This window comes from Cryptotermes secundus, unplaced genomic scaffold (genome assembly GCF_002891405.2).
Source record: "Cryptotermes secundus unplaced genomic scaffold, Csec_1.0 scaffold2244, whole genome shotgun sequence".
In the NCBI taxonomy this organism is placed as follows: domain Eukaryota; kingdom Metazoa; phylum Arthropoda; class Insecta; order Blattodea; family Kalotermitidae; genus Cryptotermes; species Cryptotermes secundus.
The window spans coordinates 108,978-129,615 of NW_019735495.1; the positions used below are offsets into that span (position 1 = coordinate 108,978).

Here is a 20,638-nt window from a genome sequence, read left to right on the forward strand (position 1 = left end):
GAAATCTGTAATTTCTTACTATTTCTTATGTGCATGAATGAAGGCAGAAGTTGGTAAACTCAGTTATTACAGGAAGGGCTATGGGCTGGATAGCCAGAGTTCAATTCCCAGCAGGGGCAAGATTTATCTCTTCTCCATAACATCCACACCAGTTCCAGGGCCCATCCAGGTTCCTATACAATGAGTAATGGGAGCTCTTCCCCCAGGAGTAGAGTGGCAAGGATGCAAAGCTGACCATTCACCTCCATCTAGTGCCCCATATGTCTTCATGGGGTGGTGCTTAATTAAGTAATCACATGGATAACTTTACCTTTTTTTACCATGAATGAAGGTATTTCTTGCCTTTAAAGCACAGTCCTCAGTGACAGGCTTTGAGTTCAGCTATTATACTACAGTTTTAATAATTTAAAGCTGCCGGTAGAGAAAGGAAGGACATAATTTTATGTCCTCTCCATAATCATCCCACACTGACTGGTTAGAGCAAAGTTTAGCATCACCTAAACATTTTTCTTCTCTCAAACAGATGGAGAATAAATGAATGGACAGATAATACAGAAGTAATGATGTAACTATATAAAATTATTGTAGCAGATAAAAAATACAAACAAAATTTTGGATGGTAAATTGGAGAGAAGAATATTAAGTCGGACCTTTAGCGCAGAGATAGGACAGCTGTAGTGGTAAAAGAAATATGATATAATGATTTGAATTGGATTCATCTGGCCCAAGACAAGTCTAGCAGCAAGCACCTATGACCATGGTAATGAATATTTTGGTTCCATAAATGGCAAGAAATTTTTGGTGAACTCAGTGACTGTCAGCTTCTTCAGAAGGCCTATGCTCCATGTATTTAATTATGTATAGCCCTAGGAACGGGGGCAAGCGGTAGCATAGTGGTTGAGATGCTACGCTACAAGCCAGAAGGTCATGGGTTCAAATCCCGATGAGGTCTCTTTCAGTTTTTCAGTTGACCTAATCCTTCCAGCTGCGCTAGGCCCTGGAGTTTACTAAGCCTCTAACAGAAATGAGTACCAGGAATTAATTAAATAATTTTCCTGGGGAGTAAAGCGCAGCCGGCGCGTAAGGCTGACAACCTTACCACCATCTTTGAGCTGATTGTCTAGATAATGTGGGACCCTCTTGTGGGCCTTCACGGCCTGGTACAGGGATGGCTTTATTTTTTTTTATAGCCATAGGAACAAGCAACTCCCTGGTGAAGATATTGGGATGAGCCTTCCTTTCATAATTTTGCCTTACAATCTCCCTCGACTGGGTCTGAAGACAATGACACCCTAGGATAACACAATACAACAGTTTCTCCTCACAGACAAATCTTTCATTACATGTCACAATGGAGACTCACCTCATGCGCATATTTCTCTTCAGCAGCTTGTACATTTCCTGAAAGTGACACAAGATCAGACCGAGCTTGAACCAGGTCTTTCTTGGTCTGCTCAAGATCAGAAAGTGCTGATGTCAACTCCTTTTGCATCTTGTCCAGCTGATCATTTAGTTCAGCTGTTGAATGACTTGTACCAGTCGACAGTTTCGAAAGCTGAGAACTTAAATCTGCTACTTGCTTCTTCAACTGCTCTTCACTGTTCCTGCAGTCTGCTAGTTTTTTCTCTGTAGCCTCCTTATATTGATCAAACTTTGCTGTAACTTCCTTCAGCTGCTTCTCTGTCCCCTCAGACACCTCAGAGTACTGTTTGGCATGCTGTTTTGAAGATGCTAGCTGCTGTTGTGTCAATTTCAACTCACTCTGACTCCGATTCAACTGAGTTTCAATTTCTTTTAGCTTCTTTGCCATGACCTCGGCTTCGGTAGGAGTCTTCTGACTAGGAGGTGGTGCTGCTATCTCTTTGATCCTCTTGGTCAATGACTCCACCATTTTCTTTTCCTTAACCAGCTCTTCTCTAACCAAGTTAAGATCATCTCTGGTTTGTGCCCCCAATCTTGCCTCTTCTTCTTGACGTTTCTTAGCAGCTTCCAACTGACGCTCATTGTGGGAAGACAATTCACGGAAACGATCTTGTTCCTCCTGTAACCTCCTCCTAAGTGCACCACATTCCCTCATTGATTCATCAAGCCGTGCCTCCAGCCGCAACTTTCCTTCTGTTTCTGATCGTTCTAAACTGGTACGAATGGATTCCAAGTTTGCTAATAATATTCCCTGGCTCTGCTTTTCACGATTCAGTACTTCTCTTTCTTTCAAGAGACGAGCTTCTGTCTCCTGCAACAACTGACACTTTCTCTTCAGATTTTCCAAACTCACTTCAGCTTTGGAGAGTTTGGCCTGAGCATCTAACGCTTCATCTTTAAGATGCATGATAGTCTGTTCATGCTTCACTACAGTTGAGCTGTAGGTTTTGTTTTTCTCTTCCAGTGCAGTAATTTGTGATTTGTAAATACCTGTATTAGCATTGAGAATTTTAAACCTTTCTTCATTGTATTCAGCCTGAGAAAGTAGCTTACAATTATTGGTACGAAGTTCTCTGAGCTCAGATCTCATGGTATCTAATTCTTCAGTCAAAATTCGTTCATTGGTCTGACGTTCTGTTCGATATACAACCATTTCTTCTTTAAGCTCCTTAAAAGCTTTCTGAGATTCATTTAGTTTAGCTTTTAATTCCTGAATCACGTTTTCCTTTTCCTGAAGAACTGTTCCTTGGTTAAGTGAAAGTCCTTTATATGACTTTGGAGACACCTGCTCTGGCAACTTCATTGGACTACTTCCCCCTTTCAGCTGCTGTTCATAAAGTGTCCTATACATGTCCCGCTGTCTAAGCAAAGTTTCCATCATTTTTGTATGCTGTTCATTGTTCTCTTCCAATTCCTTTACTCTCTTAGCATACTGCTCTATTTTATCATGAATTTGTTCTGGGTTAAGCTCAGCCTGAAGGAGCTCTGCTTCTTCTTCCTTCGAGCTCAGTTCTCTCACCAGCATTAACAACTTCTGATTATTAGTCTGAAGTTCTTCAATGCTGCCAAAAGTTACAAGTGCCTGTGAAATGACTTGGGAAGAGCTAGTAATGTCTGACGAAGACTCTTCCATGTGACTCTGTCCAGCACTGAAACCAGTTCGAGCCATTTCAACTTCTTTAAGCAGGAAGCACACTTGCTTTGCCAAATCGACCACTTCCTGTTTGAGACGTGCATTTTCTCGGCTGTGGTGAGCCTCAGCCTTCTGAGCTTCAGAAGCTTCATGACGCAGCTTATTACATTCAATGATATATTCGTCAATCTGTTTGGTAAGTGTGGCCACATTTTCAAGAGCATGTTCATAGTCCTCACGCTGCTTCTTAAGAATTGGTGCTTTCTCCTCAATTTCTTCCATGATAGTGGTTATATACAGGTTTAATTTCTGCGTTTCTTCCTTCTGGGAAAAGAGCTCTTCTGAAACTGCTACATACTGACTATAAATCTGTGTCAGTGTCATGCCTGACTTGATGAGGCGGCTAGCAGCAGCAGCTGATGGTGACAGACTCTCAATAGCAGCATCTAACGTCTCCTGCTTTGCTGCTTTCAGTAGTTCATTTGCATCTGCCAATTCCTTCTTCAGAAGGGCAATACACTCCGTTTTCTTTGCCAGTTCTGCTTCGTGTAACATCTCCTTTCTCTTCATCTCAGTTTCAAGATCTCCATACTGTTTAGAAGCACTTTGTAACAATTCCTGTAATTCTTTCACAGCATTCGAAAGTTCCTGTGATTTGGATGAAGCATCATCACTCATTCCTAAACACGGAGAAACATATTAATGTATTAAATTGTGAATTTATTAAAGTAAAATTATGGTACAAAAATATTTCCCAGGTCACTGTCAAAAATTCAACAGTGACATAAAGCATTAAATGCTGTAGAAATGTACAGTACAATTTTGCTTGAACAATAAATGGTCACTCAGCGAGACATGTTGTTATGAACCAGCTGGTTCACTGCCATCATTCTATCTGCATCCTATCCCAACCACTTCCACCCCATTCGCATGTTCATAAGCTGTCTACAAAATTACTTTTAATATTAACCTCCCACCTACAGCATGTTTTCCAAAGTCCCCTGTTTCAATATAACTAAAAATTTAAACAGTATGTTACGTTTCTGATGATGATAAGCCTTCATGTTCAAGAGCAATATGAACATAAAACTTAAGAAATTACAAAATGCGAAATAAACTGACCACAGTATGAGATCTCAGGTTTTCACAGCAGTAAATATTAATTTTTATTGTACTGATATAGTGGATTAAAATCTCCCATCTTTACAGTGCTAACAGTTATAGTAAGTGTCACGTAACTTCGAACAAGGCCAAGAGTAACCTTGAATGCACAGAAGAAAAATTTCAAACAAGGGGGTGGGTTCAAGGGTGTGTGAAGTGACAGGCGGTCTGTTTGTAAGGCACCCTCGAAACAGGTTATGCTTACGGTTTTTCTATCATCTGTTTAAAAACGTCAGTTTCCTTGTGCACTAAATAGTACATAATGAATAAGAAATTAGGTCAGGGTATAGGTACAAATTATAAAGTATAAATTAGTAATACACATTGAATGTATTTTTCTTTGCACGACGACTGACAATATATTTGTATTATTGTAATGTGTTCTTTGAAAAGTGAATAGGGTAGTTTCAATGACAAGTGAGGGGTCGGTGAAAGTTGAAGAACGAGTGTTAAGAAACTCCTCCCACCACAAGCTATGTGTGGGATTTGACTAGGAATGCGGGGCCTTGTTCGAAGTTACGTGACACTGTCTATAAGTGAGGATTAATCTTATTAATGTTCAAAACAGCGTGACATTAAGGCTACTGGACTCACTCATGCACCATCAAGGGAATGTCATGCAGATACAGTTAAAGTCTTCTGGGATCTGACATTGTGTAGTCTGGTGATGGTTACCAACATTTTGGAGGAACCTGCTGCCTCCACCCTCAGAGCAGAAGACTTCTTCTACCCTGAAGTCTAATATATGGTTAACAGTATCCTGGAAGAACTACTCTGTGTCACATTCCAGAAAACCATATTTTTTATAAATTAAGTGATTTCAAAGCACCCTTGCTTAAACTTCTTCCAATTATATCACTTTCCTTCTTTTGCTCTACGGAAGATATAACACCACTTTTAACTTCATTATCACAGCTCTTAAAATTTCAGCACCTGCAGAACCAAGTTCTCTGTGCTATTGGCAACCTTGACCAGCACACACAGGTCCATGAACTACAAGTGGCCTTCAAAATTCATTATGTGTAAAACTAAATTTTGCTGAAAACAAGCATAAGTTGTCCAAAATCATCTAAATCCAAATGTATGTGCAACCTGACAAGATGAAGCCATGCACAGGAAGCATATGAGGCTTAAACTTGGTGGCTGTCAGGCATAAGACTATTTTAGTAACTAAATGCTACATCAGAGCGTGTGTGTAGGGGGGGGACGCCTAACCTGTTGCACAAGCCTGCACTGACAAAGGTCATCAGAACATCTTACATATAAGTTATTCATTATGGTAAAGTGACAAATTCACATCGTGTCCATAAAGTACAAGTGTCCTTAGGATGTTGTGTGACTGTTGAGTACATTCATGCTGAATTATGGAGCCACAAATGTACAGGTATGTCTACCCAGAAAGACCCACCCCTCCTCTTGTCGAAGAGGATACCTTATTTCCAAACATACACGAACAAAATTTGGTCATGGGTCTTGACAGAGGCCAAGAATAACAGTGTAGGTATGGGCCAGCAGCAATTAATTGCTAAGGTATGCCATTACCCCACCTTTAGTTTACCATAATTATTTAATCAGTATGCTTGATAAATCACTCATTTTGAGATAGACTCTGGAGTTACCTGCAATAACAAAGGCCATGTTTGTAACTGAATGTGTTCTTGGAACTGACCTTTATAAATCTGTGCTAGACGCGTCTGTGCCGTAAGTTCCTGTTCATAAGTGTCCCGCATCTTGCTTTCACTTTCTCTCTGCGATACCAGTTTCTGCATCGCAGTTTCCAATTTCCCAACCAGCGTGGCATTTGTAGATTTCAGCTCCTCATTCGACTGGTTAGCAATATGAAGCTGAAGTAAAATGCACAGGTTGGTTAAAATGAACTGGTAAAATTAACAAATTTTAAGAAGTGAAAAAATTAAAAAAATTATCAACCTTTCAATTTCTTTCCTATATGCATATTCATACATGCATCTCCAAGCTGGTTATGTTCAGAGTGCCTCAATTTTAGCAGAATGACAACTCCTCACCATTAAAATAAATCTATTACAAATATCACAAAGGGTCTGGGACTTGGAACAGATTCTTGAAATGACATAAAATGAATATGAGATTTGGTATGTGGAAGGTAAGAAGTCTGCATAGGACAGGTTCATTCATGATAGCTGTAAATTTCAAAATACAGGGTGCGGCAATGAATCGGGTGATTATGAATACACCATAAGGAAGTAAAATGTATTACTTTACTAATTTAACACACACTAAATGAAAATAAAATCCTACAAAATAATAGCATCACAAAGATGATTTCCATTTCGGTTCACACACACCATCAGTCTTGTGCGTAGGTTACTCATCACTTTGTGCAGCCACAGGAATTCGAGCCACCCCTTCCCGGATCCATTCTTTAAGCTTCTGGATGTTGCATGGGGATGGTGGTTGAAAGATGCATGATTTTAAGTACCCCCAAAGGAAGAAATCACACGCAGATAGATCGGGTGATCTGGCAGGCCATGGTATATCCCCATTCTTCAAGATGCAAAGATTAGGAAAGAACTTCCTCACAACATTCATGGAAACCCTTGAGGTGTGGCTTGTAGCACAATCTTGTTGAAAAAATGTGTTCTCATTAACAGGATGACGAGCTAATTGGGCCCAAAAAAGTTTACGAATATGCTAACATAGCATTTTCATTTTCATTTCGTGCATCCTGTTGTGTTATTATATACAGTTCTTTACTGGAGTCCAGCGTAACACAACAAAGCCAAAACATGTTGCTAAGGTAATAGTAACCATGACCATTATGCTGTTGTGTTACGACGGAATCCAATAACAAATTGTATAGCATTGTGAATTCACTGTAACTATATGCCCGTTGCCATCCTCAAATAAATAAGGTCATAAAATTCCAAACAATGAGATGGCACACCAGACTGTCACTTTCACACTGTGGAGCGGTTTTTCATGGAGGGTTTGAGGGTTTTCACTTGACCAATAGCAAAAGTTTTGCACTTTGACAAAGCCCAAAAGGTGGAAATGAGCCTCATCACTCATCAAAAGACTGTTTACAAGATCTGGATTTTCATTTGTCATGTTCAATAATTGTTGACAGAAAGCAAGTTGGTTTGCATGGTAAACATCCTTCAGTGCCTGCACTATCTGAATCTTATACAGATGGTAGTGGAAATCTTCATGTAAAATCCTCTTTACGCTGTGATCAGAAATGCCAAGCAACACTGCATACCAATGAGCTGAACAGGTAGGACTTGTCTGTAGAGCACCCTCCATAAGTTGCGTGCCGTGCATGGAAGTAAGGGAAGCATTGCTTCCATAGTTAAGAAACAAAAAGAAAAGAAAAAAAGTCGTATATAAATAATTCAATTTGAATAATAAGGATGTGAATATTGTCATGTTCTGAACATTTTAGTGTGTGGTGATGCTCAAGGCCACATGCCTCCTCCGCTGTTCCCCTGAGGAATGCTGTAAAAGCTTAACCAGCGAGTTCTAGTATAGTGAAAAAAGAAAATGAACTTGAAGCATCTGGAAGAAGTGAAACTTCACAATGTAAAACCTGCTACTGCAAGATGAACTGGAACAGCAAATTCATATCTGGATGATGAGTGACCACAGACAACTGAAGATGCTTGCAAACCCAAGGGGCTCTTATAAAACTTCAAGCATTTTTTCTGGTCTACTACTGCATTCAACTCTTTTCCAAATTCCCCACATCTGCAGTAAGTTTTTGGACATTTGGGGGAAGCAGGGCAACTGCGCACCTTGACAGGTTGAATGACTAGGGTGCGTTCCACACCAATCCAGGCACCACAACTGTCAGTTCATGATGGCAAACACGAACTAGAGTCCCCCCCCCCAAATATGGTTTTGTTTAAAGGTACACATGAGTACAACACAACATATCCTTGCAGATAGGAAAGTCACATGTAACAGTCTACACAAACTTCAAATATATGAGGTAAAGAAGGTATCTAGTGCACTGTGAGTGCTAGGAAGATTACACACATTGTGCTTTATGCAGATACAATTTATTTCTGAAATATAAGGTTGGACAAGTAAGTTTTATTTTAATAGCTGCAGACATTAACAACCTAGAATATTTGAGATCTCCCTCCAATTCCTTACTGTGTTCACAGAGCTTCAGCTGTTGAAAATAGTTCTTTTAAGCCTGAACAGGAAATCCTGTGACAGAAACAGGTCTAGAATGCTGTGCTACGATTTCACCTCTTTTTAGTCAAAGTCAAAGTCACATTGTGACTGACAGTCGGTCGGTCGGTCAGTCAGTCAGTCAGTCAGTAAGTCTTGGTTTCGAACCCCATTTGGGGCTTATGACCAGATATTTATTACTGTTTGACAGCTACGGTCTTGTTTTTGGTGGGGGGGGCCCTTCTCTGATGAGTGGATGGGTCTGTCATTTGTACATGCTGCTGGACCTTGCCAGCGCAGCCTTTCTCAGGTCCCAGTCCCTTGAGACTCGCAAACATATTTTACTGTCTCAGATTTGAGACTTTCCTTTCCGTCGCCTCCTACAACTCACAGGGTCACTGTAGAGGTATTTGACCCTGCCTCCACACAGGTAACCTCTTTTTTAGTTTCGTGTTTTTAACCTTTATAGGAACATTCTTTCAGGTCAATTTCAGTGTACCAACACAGTCTGTCTTGAGTACGATTTTCAGTGTCTTGGTTAGAGATGGTGAATTATAGAAATCATCCACCCACACAATCGAGCCGTGTTTCAGCAGAGGTTCTACCAATTTCAGAACACTGGTCGTTGATTTACTGGTTTCAGCTGTGATCAAAGGAAGGTCATGTTTTATATCCTTGCTTGTATAAAGACAGGGCAGGACCATAAATACCCCATGGTAGCGTCACAGAGCCCATAAGTTTTCATTACAACTGTGGATGTTTTGAGAGGCAGGTACTGTTTGAACGACACAAGGCCTTTCCAAAGCATTAATGATCCATCAACTGAAATGTCCTGGTTGGGGGAAATACAATTCCTGAAATTTGTTATTCAGATACTGGCATGCTATGTATGTCAGACAGTGCTGAATGGTTAACCACTGCCAGTTTTTAAGCATTGTTCTGCACAGTTGAGCCATGCTGAAGGTCAGTTCGCTCTCGGCGTTACGTCATGGCGGCTGCCATTCCTGGATTCCATCCCCACCCCTAATAATGTTGACGTACTACCCTCGTCACGTGACCAAATCCCACCTCCTATTCTCGGAACGAGGAGAGACTTATTGTGCAGTCTGTCGGACGACGCTGACCAGAGAAGACGATTACCAGCTAGCAGGGATTGTTGTTGGAAATTCTGTTTCAGCTGGATTACTTCAAAATTTGGTTTGGTATCTGGCGGGCTGGTAAAGTAAGGCTGCCTACATCGCAAGCCGTTGGGTAGGACGGTTGCGATGCATGTTATCATTTTGTATTTACCTGCATCTGTAATGCACCTTGCATTCCCATGGCAACGAATAAGAATAAATCAAATTCATGCACCCTGCCGCAATTCTCCCAGCTGAAGTATATTAACACTAAATAAAAATAAAACAAGCAATGTCAGTGCTTGTCACACTGACACATACTCAGAAATGAGCTGACCATTCACTTAGTCCTCTTACTGGTCAGTCTAGCAACTAACTGCAACTGAACTCAATACATGGAAGCAGGGATGAAGTTACAAGTCACTGCTTACCTCCTCAGTGATTTGTGACAGCTGAGACTGCAGTAGAAGATGCTTATTCGTATGTTCTCTCCTCATATTCATAAGCTCAGCTGTATGCTTGTCCAAATCTTCGGTAAGGTTCTGGACCTGTTTCCTGAGTTGGTCTTGCTCTTGATTCAACCGTTTCTCCCTTCATGAAAAGATAAAAAATCTTAACATATCCCTTTATATACTTACAAAGAAAACATGACATGATCATCAGATAGTAATTTCTCTGTCAGTACTTCAACACAGAAAGTGATTCATATACTTCAACCAAAATAGGCCTCTAGGAGATCTTACAAGGTTTGTTTGGATGTCCTGGTTCATCCCCCAATATTGTAGAAGTTGCTGTAGTGGCAATTATAGACTTGACTGCCAGGCATCAGAGACAGATATGCTATACTTCAGTAAGCACTGACATTTGCAAAAAACAAATTTCCATTGCTGGTAGCACGCATATTCCATATCATGATTTAATGCATACCGGAAGGTTTATTTGTGGACAGAATAGCCAGAGATGGGACTTACTTACTTTGAAGCTTGCAGTACTACTGGAGAATGAAGGTCTGTACAATGTATTAAGAGAAAAAGCTGCTGAGTATGCATACAATTATTAAAAAAAGTTCTCCAATTTTGTTGCATTTTGCATTGTACTTTACAATGTGTGTCTGCATATTAATACAACAGGAAATTAAAATATGTTAATGGGAAAAAGTCAAGTGTTGGGTGTTAATTCAAAATAACAGTTATTTGTGAATTCTTTAATTGTCTGTCAGTATTTACATGCTACATTGGAAGTGAAATCACTCAACCACTCTTATAGCTGGTTAATCTGAGATTGAAAGAAATGTATCTCTTGTTTAGTGGTGAACTAGAAAATGGCTATTGTAATGATATGTTGCCAGCTGAAGAAAATGAGAGGTGAGGTATTTCTGGCAGTTTGTTTTCATAAGCGACTTCTGACAAAAACACTTCCTCTAAACTGCATCACTCTTTAGTACATACTGTTATTCCATCAAATTTAATATCTTCTTATAAATGTAACTGTCCGATTTCAATTTAGTGAGGTTGTGTATTTTTTATAAAGTTCATATTAACAACTTTCCACTGAAATTTCAATGGGCAATGACAAAATATTCATAACGGACATGCAGAATTCTGAGTTGAAAACAGATACATATAAAGTACCAAGATTAAGATACTGTTCACAATTATGTATGTTATAAAAAGTTCCAGCTTTGCTGATTACTCACACAGATAACACAAATGACACACCAACAGCTGCATAAATAGAGAACTAAAGCACAATTCTCATCTGTCCCATATTTCCATGGATTCTATTTACTATCTGTTAAATGGAGCAGAGCCCTTCTTGAGAAGCCAATACTTGTAAAGACTGTCAAGAAATCTGGAGAACTTTACTGAACAAAAAGGTTCAATACCATGTTCAATATAGCCTGCCACTGATCTCTGAGCCTTGAGCCAGTCCACATCCTCCCACTCAATTTCTTTGAGATGCATATTAATATTATTCACCTATGCCTGAGGGAGCTGGAACAGCACAGTTGGTATAGCAATTGCCTATGGGCTGGTACAGCCATGGAGTTGGAGTTCAAGTCCTGGTAAGGGCAAGATTTTTCTCCTATTGAAGTCATTCAGACCAGTTCTGGGGCCCACCCAGCCTCCTATCCAATGGGTAACTGGGCTCTTTCCCCAGGGGCAAACCAGGAAGGGTGCAAACCTGATCACTCACCTCCAACTAGTGCCAAGGTGAAGCATATGTGCATCTATAAATCCATTCCCATATAAGTATATCATGGTGTAGTGTTTAATTAGTTAAGCACAGGGACTTTACCTACCTAGCCCTAGATCTACCAACTGGTCTCTTTCTTTCAGGGTTTCTGACCAAAACTTTGTATTTTCCCCACTCATCTCATTTTCCTTCACTGACAATCCTACTAACTGCAGAGGAATACAAATTAAAAAGTATAACGCACGCAGTCACAGGAGCAAGACCCAACAAAGAGCACAATACACACATGAATGTAGGAAGAGTGCTCCCACAGAGGAGGATTGGCATGATTCGCGTATTGAGATACGATGTAAGGATGACGAATACTGAAAAGTTTTAATATTTAAAATCTATTATTATACATGATGAATATATATTTTAGTCATTTTAGTATGAAGACATCAGGGCATGCAATGCAGTAGTTAGACATGCATAGAGAAAATGCACCTGAAGATGGCACATTAGTGCTGAAACATGTAGTGCAAAAGAGAAGAGTAAGGTGAAAAAGTGTGTGCACTGTAAGACAGCATAAATCATGGTTAAAAAGTTCATTAAGCAATTTACTATTCGCCACTCCAATTTATGGTGTAAAATATGTCAATTACATTACAGGACGCAGCATTCTAACACAATGCAAACATTATTCAAAACTTGTGAATGACGGGAATCCAAGGGCCCCACCAGAATCCTGAACCAACGTTAAATGTAGGTCTATTCTGTTGTTATCCTAGAGCAGGCATGTCCAATGCGTCGATCACGATCGACCGGTCGATGGTGGGACGATTTTTGGTCGATCTCATAGGCTTATAGGGAAATTATACGTGAAAAGCATGTAAATTCACTTGTAATATAATATGAATACTGAGATTTTGAAGGGAAAATACGTATTAAAGTAGTCTGTACTTTCAATGCGTGTTGTTTTTACAACAAACATCATTTGTCGTGTTATTTTTACCAATATTTTTGCTTAAAGCGTGGTACAACGATACAAGGGGGTGGTAGATCACTAGCAGTTTTGACACTAAAAAGTCGATCACAACCTGTGTGAAGTTGGACATGCCTGTCCTAGAGTAATGGAATATTCAGGAGTTGGGATATATCTGTCGGTATAGTAACAGGCTATGGGCTGGATAAAGGAGAAATATGAGTTCGATTCCCAGCAGGGGCAAGATTTTCTCTTCTGCATAGCAACCAGGCTGGCTCTTGCCCCCCTTCCCCCAGCCTCGTACCCAATGGACACTGTGCGCAATTTCTCCAGGGATAAAGCAGCCAGGGCATGAATCTGACCACTCACCTCTATCTAGTGTTGAGGTTAAGAATGATGGAACTACACCTCCACTCTCCCATGTGTTATGGCATAATGCTTAATTAATTAAGTACAGGGACAACTTTACCTTAACAGAATAATTCTGAGTAAAAGCTCAGCCATCTCTGTACTTAATTAGCCACCATACCACAAACCTGTGTGATGGAGATGGTGTTCAGCTCTATACATTCATAACTTTCCAAGCAAGTGGAGGTGAGTGGTCAGCTTCACGCCCCAGCCGCTTTACCCCTGCGGAAAGAGCCACCAGATAGGTTGGGTGGGCCCAAAAGACAGTTGGGATTGGCAGCAAAGATACGAATCCCTGCCATTGCCATGAATCAAACCCTGGTCAATTAATCTATAGCATATTCGCTGTGAAAGTACCCTGTTACTATAAAATAGATCCCAGTACTATTAGAAACTGCCAGTTATACGAATAACATTACAACCAGCTTTAAAGAACAAAATATTATTTTCTTACTTGTACTCAAGGGAAACCTCAAGACTCTGGACTCCTTCATATTTGGCGATGGCTTCACATTTGGCATCAATGGCAGATTTCAGCTGACTGTTCAGCATTCTGACATCATCCTGCATATGCTGCAGCTCTGTATTTCGCCTGTCAACCATCTTCTGGAGGCTGTCACGTTCATCTACTGCACTGTCACGTTGTCGGCGGAAATCTATGTTCTCCTGTTCTAGCCTATTAAGAGTAGAAGTATTTGCAATAAAATGTAATGTGTGTCTAAGGTGATTATGGTGACACATAGAGCGGGTGATTGCAATCTGTACCAACAGTAAACAGAAAACTGTGTTCACAAGCATGGCCAACAAAATAATAAAAAGCTTTATCAAATTCAAATTAAAAAGTCTCCTGTTAGACAAAACAGTCTTAACTGCTGCTACTTTAAAGCTTTCCAAAACATGTGTCTTATATTTTGCAGCAATGCTCCCAAGGAATGAACAGCGCACAATATTTCATGTGTGCTCCTCAGAAAGTCCATATATTATTATTTTTTTATTGCTAGTGGCGTGGGACAAAGTCCCTTGTACTGTGCCTGATTCTGTCCTATTGTACCAGTCCCAGATGATAGGTGAGGGTGATTGTGGAGCAATTGGTAGAATGAAGATTGGCAGGGGAACATAAGTACTCTGAGAAAACCTGCCCCAGCGCCACTTTGTCCACCACATATCCCACTTGACCAGAGCCGGGATTGAACTCGGGACACCGTGGTGGGATGTCCTCATAGTAAATGACGCTTCTGAGATATTATATTTTGTAACTTCCTCCCAGCACCCAGACAAATTAAATTTAAGCATAAAGCTTTACTGTGTTACAGCAGGCAAAGCAGTGAATGCATCAGAGTATGTATACACATGAAGACTAGAGAATATGTACAAAAAATAAAGAAACGGGATCACTAAAAGTTTAATGATCACTCCCTCTACTTACATTCTTAATTAAAATTATATTAACTATATTTATGAAGTTAATGTTAGCAACCACTTATTCAGAGCTCTCCATCCATAACTTACAAGAACAAAATATGAAGGGAGACATAATAACTACATGCAGGTGCTCTAGGGACTCTCTCCTGTAAACAAAATAATTTTTGGAAAAGGGTTAGGAAGGTGGTAATTAAGGTGAAGTGAAGGTGTGGGGGAAATCAACAAAAATTGCAGCAAAGTGAAGTGGACATGAAGGGAAGTAAATTGTGGTAAAGATGCAAAGGGTACGTAAGTGTGGCAAAGTGGAATGAAGGTAAGGCCATGGTGAAATGTGAGTGCATCAGCTCATGACATAACATATTTCATTACTGTTACTGTTTAGTGTATAGCATACTTATTTTTTTATTAATGTATACAAGTGTAGTTGTAATTGTATTTGCATTGTATTTATTGTGTATAGTGTGTCCTTTATTATTTGTGTAGTTTCGTGTGCTGTTTCTTGTTTAAGCGTGGTGTGATATTTTGTGTGATGTGTTATTTGTGTGTTGTGTCTTACTGTAGTACCACTGCCACTGCAGTTAAAATAAATTAATAATAACAACAACAATAACACCAATAATAATAATAACTGTGCTCATGCCCCTCCACTTCCACTGTCTCTTTAAATGCAATGTTCTAATTAATCTGGTGTTTCGATAGGTTTTCAATACATGCACTTCTTGAAGCCCTTCTACATTTATTATCACCCAAGCATTTTTCTTTGCACCGAAATCCCTCAAAATGTAAATCTAACAATGTTTCAGTTCTGTGTCAAATAATCTGATAACACAAATTTATTCAATTAAGCAATAGTGAGTGCCTAAAACAGACATCATCATCAGACAGTAACCTAAATCATTGTCATCATCAGAAAGTTACTAGATTCCATGTTCAATACATGACAGGAACAAAATCGCCATTCAAAGATCTCACTGAACACACAAGACATTTCTTCCATAATGCTGTTGCCTACATAATGTATGATGTACCCTCATACAACGTTTATATAATGAAGGTAAACATTCCAGTCATTTCACATAAATCCATTTAGCCTCTAAAGCATGGAGGTTACTACCATCTGATTTAACATGGAAATCTTTGCATTATAAATATGACATTTACCCTCTAAAGCAGTGTTTTTTTATTGCTAGTGGGGTGGGACTAAGTCCCTTGTACTACGGCCACTTCTGGCCTATTGTACCAGCCCCAGATGATAGGTGAGGGTGATTGTGGAGCAATTGGTGGAATGAAGATTGGTAGGGGAAACCGAAGTACTCGGAGAAAACCTGCCCCGGTGCCACTCTGTCCACCACAAATTCCACTTGACCAGACCCGGGATCGAACCCGGGCCACCGTGGTGGGAAGCCAACGACTAACCGCTTAAGCTATGGCATGGCCTAGCACAGTGGTTACTGTAAGTACCAAATTATTTTACATTAAAAATCTCAGCATTTATCACACAAAATGCATGTTAAGTCTTCCACGTGATTCACACAATAAACAGCAGTTACTTCTCTAAACAACACAAGTTGTTGACCTTTGTAATTGAGACCAAAGGTCTGCTTCCTGTGGCAATGGAACTCGATCTATTAACAGCATTTAGTCAGACTCATACTGCAGTTACCTCTGTACTGAATTCCGTAGTTTCTCGACCTCATCCTGCAATGACTGTGCTTTCTTTTGCAACTCTTCCAATTCCCTTTCAGCGGAATCAAGTTTGACTGTCTTAGTGACATTGTCTTCTTTGACTGCACTAAGCTCCTTCTCAACAGTAATAATTCTTGCTTCTGGAAATTAAAAAAAGAAGGCAAAGCAATAAATAAACATTCTTAGTGCTTGATGTGCATGTGCAACCCCCACATGCATGCACGCACAAATATACTTCAATCCAGCCTCATGGCTGATTGGTCAAATCACCATTTAGTCAGTGCTTTTGTGTAAATTCAATGACATGTTTCGGTGACTCAGGGCCATAATCAGGCATACATGACAGTTCACGTGAATTGTTATACGGCATCACATGGCCCGTGAGGGGCATACTCGTACATCCGAAAAATGTATTATTTAAAACAATCGGTATCTGTTAAAAGACTGATACATAAATTGTGTGTTCTGGTCACCAGCATGTGTGAAATACAAACCTACAATTGTGACTACTGCAATATTCTGAAAATTAACCTAACTTAGTACAGTAACATAAATTAGATCAATGGCCTTATTTTAGAATTAGAATTGCTTTGTATGCATTATTCACAGACCTAAACCCAGGACACAGAACATAATACCAGTAAAAAGTGAAGTTATCCCTGTGCTTAATCAGTTAAGCACTATGCCATTAAGACATGTAGGGAAGTGGAGGTACAGCTCCCCCTCCCGACGCGTAAGGCTGACAACTTTACCGCCATCTTTGAGCCGACTGTCTACATATTGTGGGACCCTCGTCTCACAACACCATGGGCCTTCACAGCCTGGTACAGGGATTGCTTTACTTTTTTTTCTTTTATACAAAATTTTGCTTTTTGTTGTATTCTTTACATGATCTTATCTTCTTTTGATAATTCATAATAAAATGTTCTGCCTAATGAAGACTCCCAGTTCTTATTAGTAAGATGTCATAAATTCATTAACAATATCATGTGTTACCTGCAATGTGATAATTGGAAATTGCTTTTGTTTTTACCACCTACTGCTGAGTGATCATCATAGCCGACTTTTCACCCATTTCATGGACTGCCAATAACAGCATTATCAATAGCAGCACTGGAGTAATTCTGAATTTTTGCAGGCAAGTTAAAATGTTAACAAGAGACTTTGTGACATACAGTGTGTAGAAACATTTTAAGTAAGATAAAATGTAGTTATGTCACTACACAACAGCAAATTCTGCTTCGGGTTTATACAGTATATGTGATTAATTTATAGACCTGATCAAATTCTCCTGCTGGTGCTCTGTAGGTATACTTGTAATACAAAACTCCAAGTCCTATATCCAATCATGGGCAGCGACAATTAACAGGAACGAATAACCATGCTGCTGCAGTAATTCTAAAACAATTACTATAACTGTGCAACATTCTGCTCCCCAGGGCACAAATTACAGCCTCCCCTCACAATTACTTACCGAAGTTTCCCTTAGTTGTCTCCAATAACGCTTTAGCTACAACGCTTTGTTCTGCTGTACTTCTAACATAAGACTCTATCTTTTTCCGAATATCTTCCGGTATTTTTGAACAGTCATCACTGCTTAGTACATTACTGATTAAATCTACCTCACTTGACGCCATAGCTCACAACGCTCATAACCCTCACATCTGGTCACATCCGTCACATCGTCCCATCCGGTTCCATCCAACTGAACCAACTCAATTCCTAACCGTAACACTAATGGTTGGCAATACTGCGTCTTGCCTAATGTTCTGCCACCTATGAATCAAGTTCACACAAACTTAAATGCAACGTGCTTGGTGTAGCCACTAGCCAATTTGGCAAGTAGATAAACTGCTCGTCCACATTCAAAAATACCTACGACGGATCAATGGTGACCTGCAAACAGAGATTAGTTAATAGCTAGTAGCATATATATATTGGCTGGAAATACCAAGGATCACCGCATCAACGCCAGAAATTTGGCTCCTGACAAAAATTGGTGCCGACCATTAGTCTGTATTGTGCTGTCATCTTCCATATTCAGCGGGACTAATATTACGCTCAGCATCGGCAGCTGAATCGGAAATTAATTACCACGCTACACATTTCTTCTCCCCCCCGCCAACCAAAACAAAGAAAGTCTAACTTAAATGACATACATTAATAATTTATAATTATGTTATAATGTTAAAAATCAAGTCACTCACTAATGGAGCTGAGCTCTTCTTGAGAAGCCGCCAATTGTGTAGCTACTCAAGAACTTTATGGAACCCGAAGGTTCATTACCGTGTTTAAAAGAGCCCTCCACTGGTCCCACAGATTGTAACATTGTGTTCCTCTTCTACACGGCGCCAAGACCGAGTCACAAAGTCAAAGTCACATTGCGACTCGCAATTTGCGAGTGACGGTTAGGCAGTCAGTCTGTGGGGCTCATTATCACATGTTAGTTTATGTTAGTCGCTGGCTTCCCACCGCGGCGGCCCGGGTTCGATCCAGGGTCTGGTCAAGTGGGATTTGTGGTGGACAAAGTGGCGCTGGGGCAGGTTTTCTCCGAGTACTTCTGTTTCCCCTGCCAATCTTCATTCCACCGATTGCTCCACAATCATCCTCACCTATCATCAGGGGCTGGTACAATAGACCAGAAGTGGCCGCAGTACAAGGTACTTAGTCCCACCCCACTAGCAATAAAAAAAATAGTTATCTCCACGTAGGGTGCCTTCTGTGACGAAAGGACGGGTCTGTCGTTTGTCTGAGAGACCGGGTCTGGAACTAACCCAACGTCCAATATAACGGGCACCGTGGCGGGGGGTGGGGGCTTCTACGGAAGTAAATGGATTTGAAGCGTGAATTTCGTTAACTCACTATGAATGCCGTCTTCTGGGAAGAACGTCGGTTAACACAATATCTACACGGCGCCACATCCCAGGAGACGGCTTTCTTCGTAGTCACCGCCTTGAAAACCTCAAATCTTTCATAACTCACCTCCATCCAATGCCGAGGTTAAATAAAATGGAACTATACCCCCACTCCTCAATACGTCTTGAGGGTGTGTTGATTAATTAAGAACTAGAAGCTCGTTTCACAGGGTAAAAGTGACAAGAGCGGGATGCTGATGATTTATTTCCGTCCACAGGCAAGGCCAAAATCTCCAGACCCCTTTACATGCTGCAACACTGTGAAGAGACGAACATGGCTGTCTTTATCTAACGGTAAGTTGGATATGAGGATTAAAAGCTCACAACACACAGACGTGTGCGTCTCAATAAATGGAACCGAATGCCTGATAGACACAACTGAAGAGTGAACAGCTCTCATTGGGTTCCCTCGTTCTGCTGACGTGCGTGGCAGTACCATACAAATTTCCAGTCGGGAGACCTTGAAAGGATGAGATGTCTTACGAGACCACTGCCTAGATAGGCATACTGTGTACAAGGTAAAGCTGACCCTATACTTAATTACTTATGCTCCACGCCAAGAAGACGCATGGGCGAGCGGAGATTAGCTCCATCATTCTTGACCAAGGCACTAGACGGAGGTGAGCGGTCAGCTTCACGTCCTTGCCGCTTTACCCCCAATGAAAGAGCCCCTGGTAATTATTGCAATTATTGGATATGAGGCTGGGTGAGTCCCAGAGTCAGTCTAGACCAGCCCTGTCCAAAGCGGTTCCCGCGATATATTTTTCTGGCGCCCTCCGTAACCACATATAATTGAGCCGATTTTTAATATTAATTCAAATTGTAAGACAAGAAACATTTTTGAACGTCTGAGTACTGTTAAATATTTTCGAAAATTATTATTATTATTGTTTATTATTATTATTATTATTATTATTAGTAGTAGTAGTAGTAGTAGTAGTAGTAGTAGTAGTAGTAGTAGAAGTACTAGTAGTAGTGGTGTGTGGTGGTGCCCGCACCTCCATAGGCATCAGTGAATTGTGCCCGAGTACATAAGAACGTTGGACAGCACTGGTCTAGACGCTGTGGAAAATGGACAATTATCTTTTCCCTGCCAGAAATCGACCCCCTGCTATGAAGCTCGTAGCCCGTCACAATACCGACTGGGTTATCCCGGCTGATGTATAGATGGTGTATAATGTTAAAATGCATCTTAAAATATAAATAGGTGTCGGTGGATTAATACTTAGCAGGATAGGTGCCAAAGGTTGACTTCTTGGAAGATTGTAATGAATATTCGGACAGAACGCAATTCGAAACTCGGCGAAGTGCCCGGCCAATCGGTCTATAACAGTGGTGCTCCTTCCACATCTTCCTAGCTTCTCTGTTCATGTTTATCGAAGTTCATTCACGCTGTATTTACTCGCTGGTACACACAGAATCGTTAAATAACTTCACGCACAAAGATCCTTTCCACAACCCGTAACCCGCCACTTCTATCATCGACTCAAAAGAAAGTAGTCAGGGGCTTTCCCCCCATGGCCTCTATAAAACAGAAATGGAATCCACAGCTTTCATT

General features: G+C 40.4%; 1 protein-coding gene across 3 annotated transcripts in view; it reads right to left on the reverse strand.

Moving 5' to 3' along the window:
• Positions 1-17,859, reverse strand: part of LOC111869489 (nucleoprotein TPR) — a 69,511-nt gene extending 51,652 nt beyond the window's left edge. For all 3 annotated transcript variants that reach the window (XM_023861060.2, XM_023861059.2, XM_023861058.2), the window contains exons 1-6: positions 17,640-17,859; positions 16,143-16,305; positions 13,512-13,733; positions 9,921-10,080; positions 5,886-6,060; positions 1,364-3,735 (exon numbers count right to left, since the gene is read on the reverse strand). In XM_023861060.2, coding sequence (XP_023716828.1) covers positions 1,364-3,735; positions 5,886-6,060; positions 9,921-10,080; positions 13,512-13,733; positions 16,143-16,305; positions 17,640-17,802 — 3,255 coding nt within the window. In that variant the 5' untranslated portion in view covers positions 17,803-17,859. The remainder of the gene's footprint in view (positions 1-1,363; positions 3,736-5,885; positions 6,061-9,920; positions 10,081-13,511; positions 13,734-16,142; positions 16,306-17,639) is intronic.
• Positions 17,860-20,638: the final 2,779 nt, after the last annotated feature.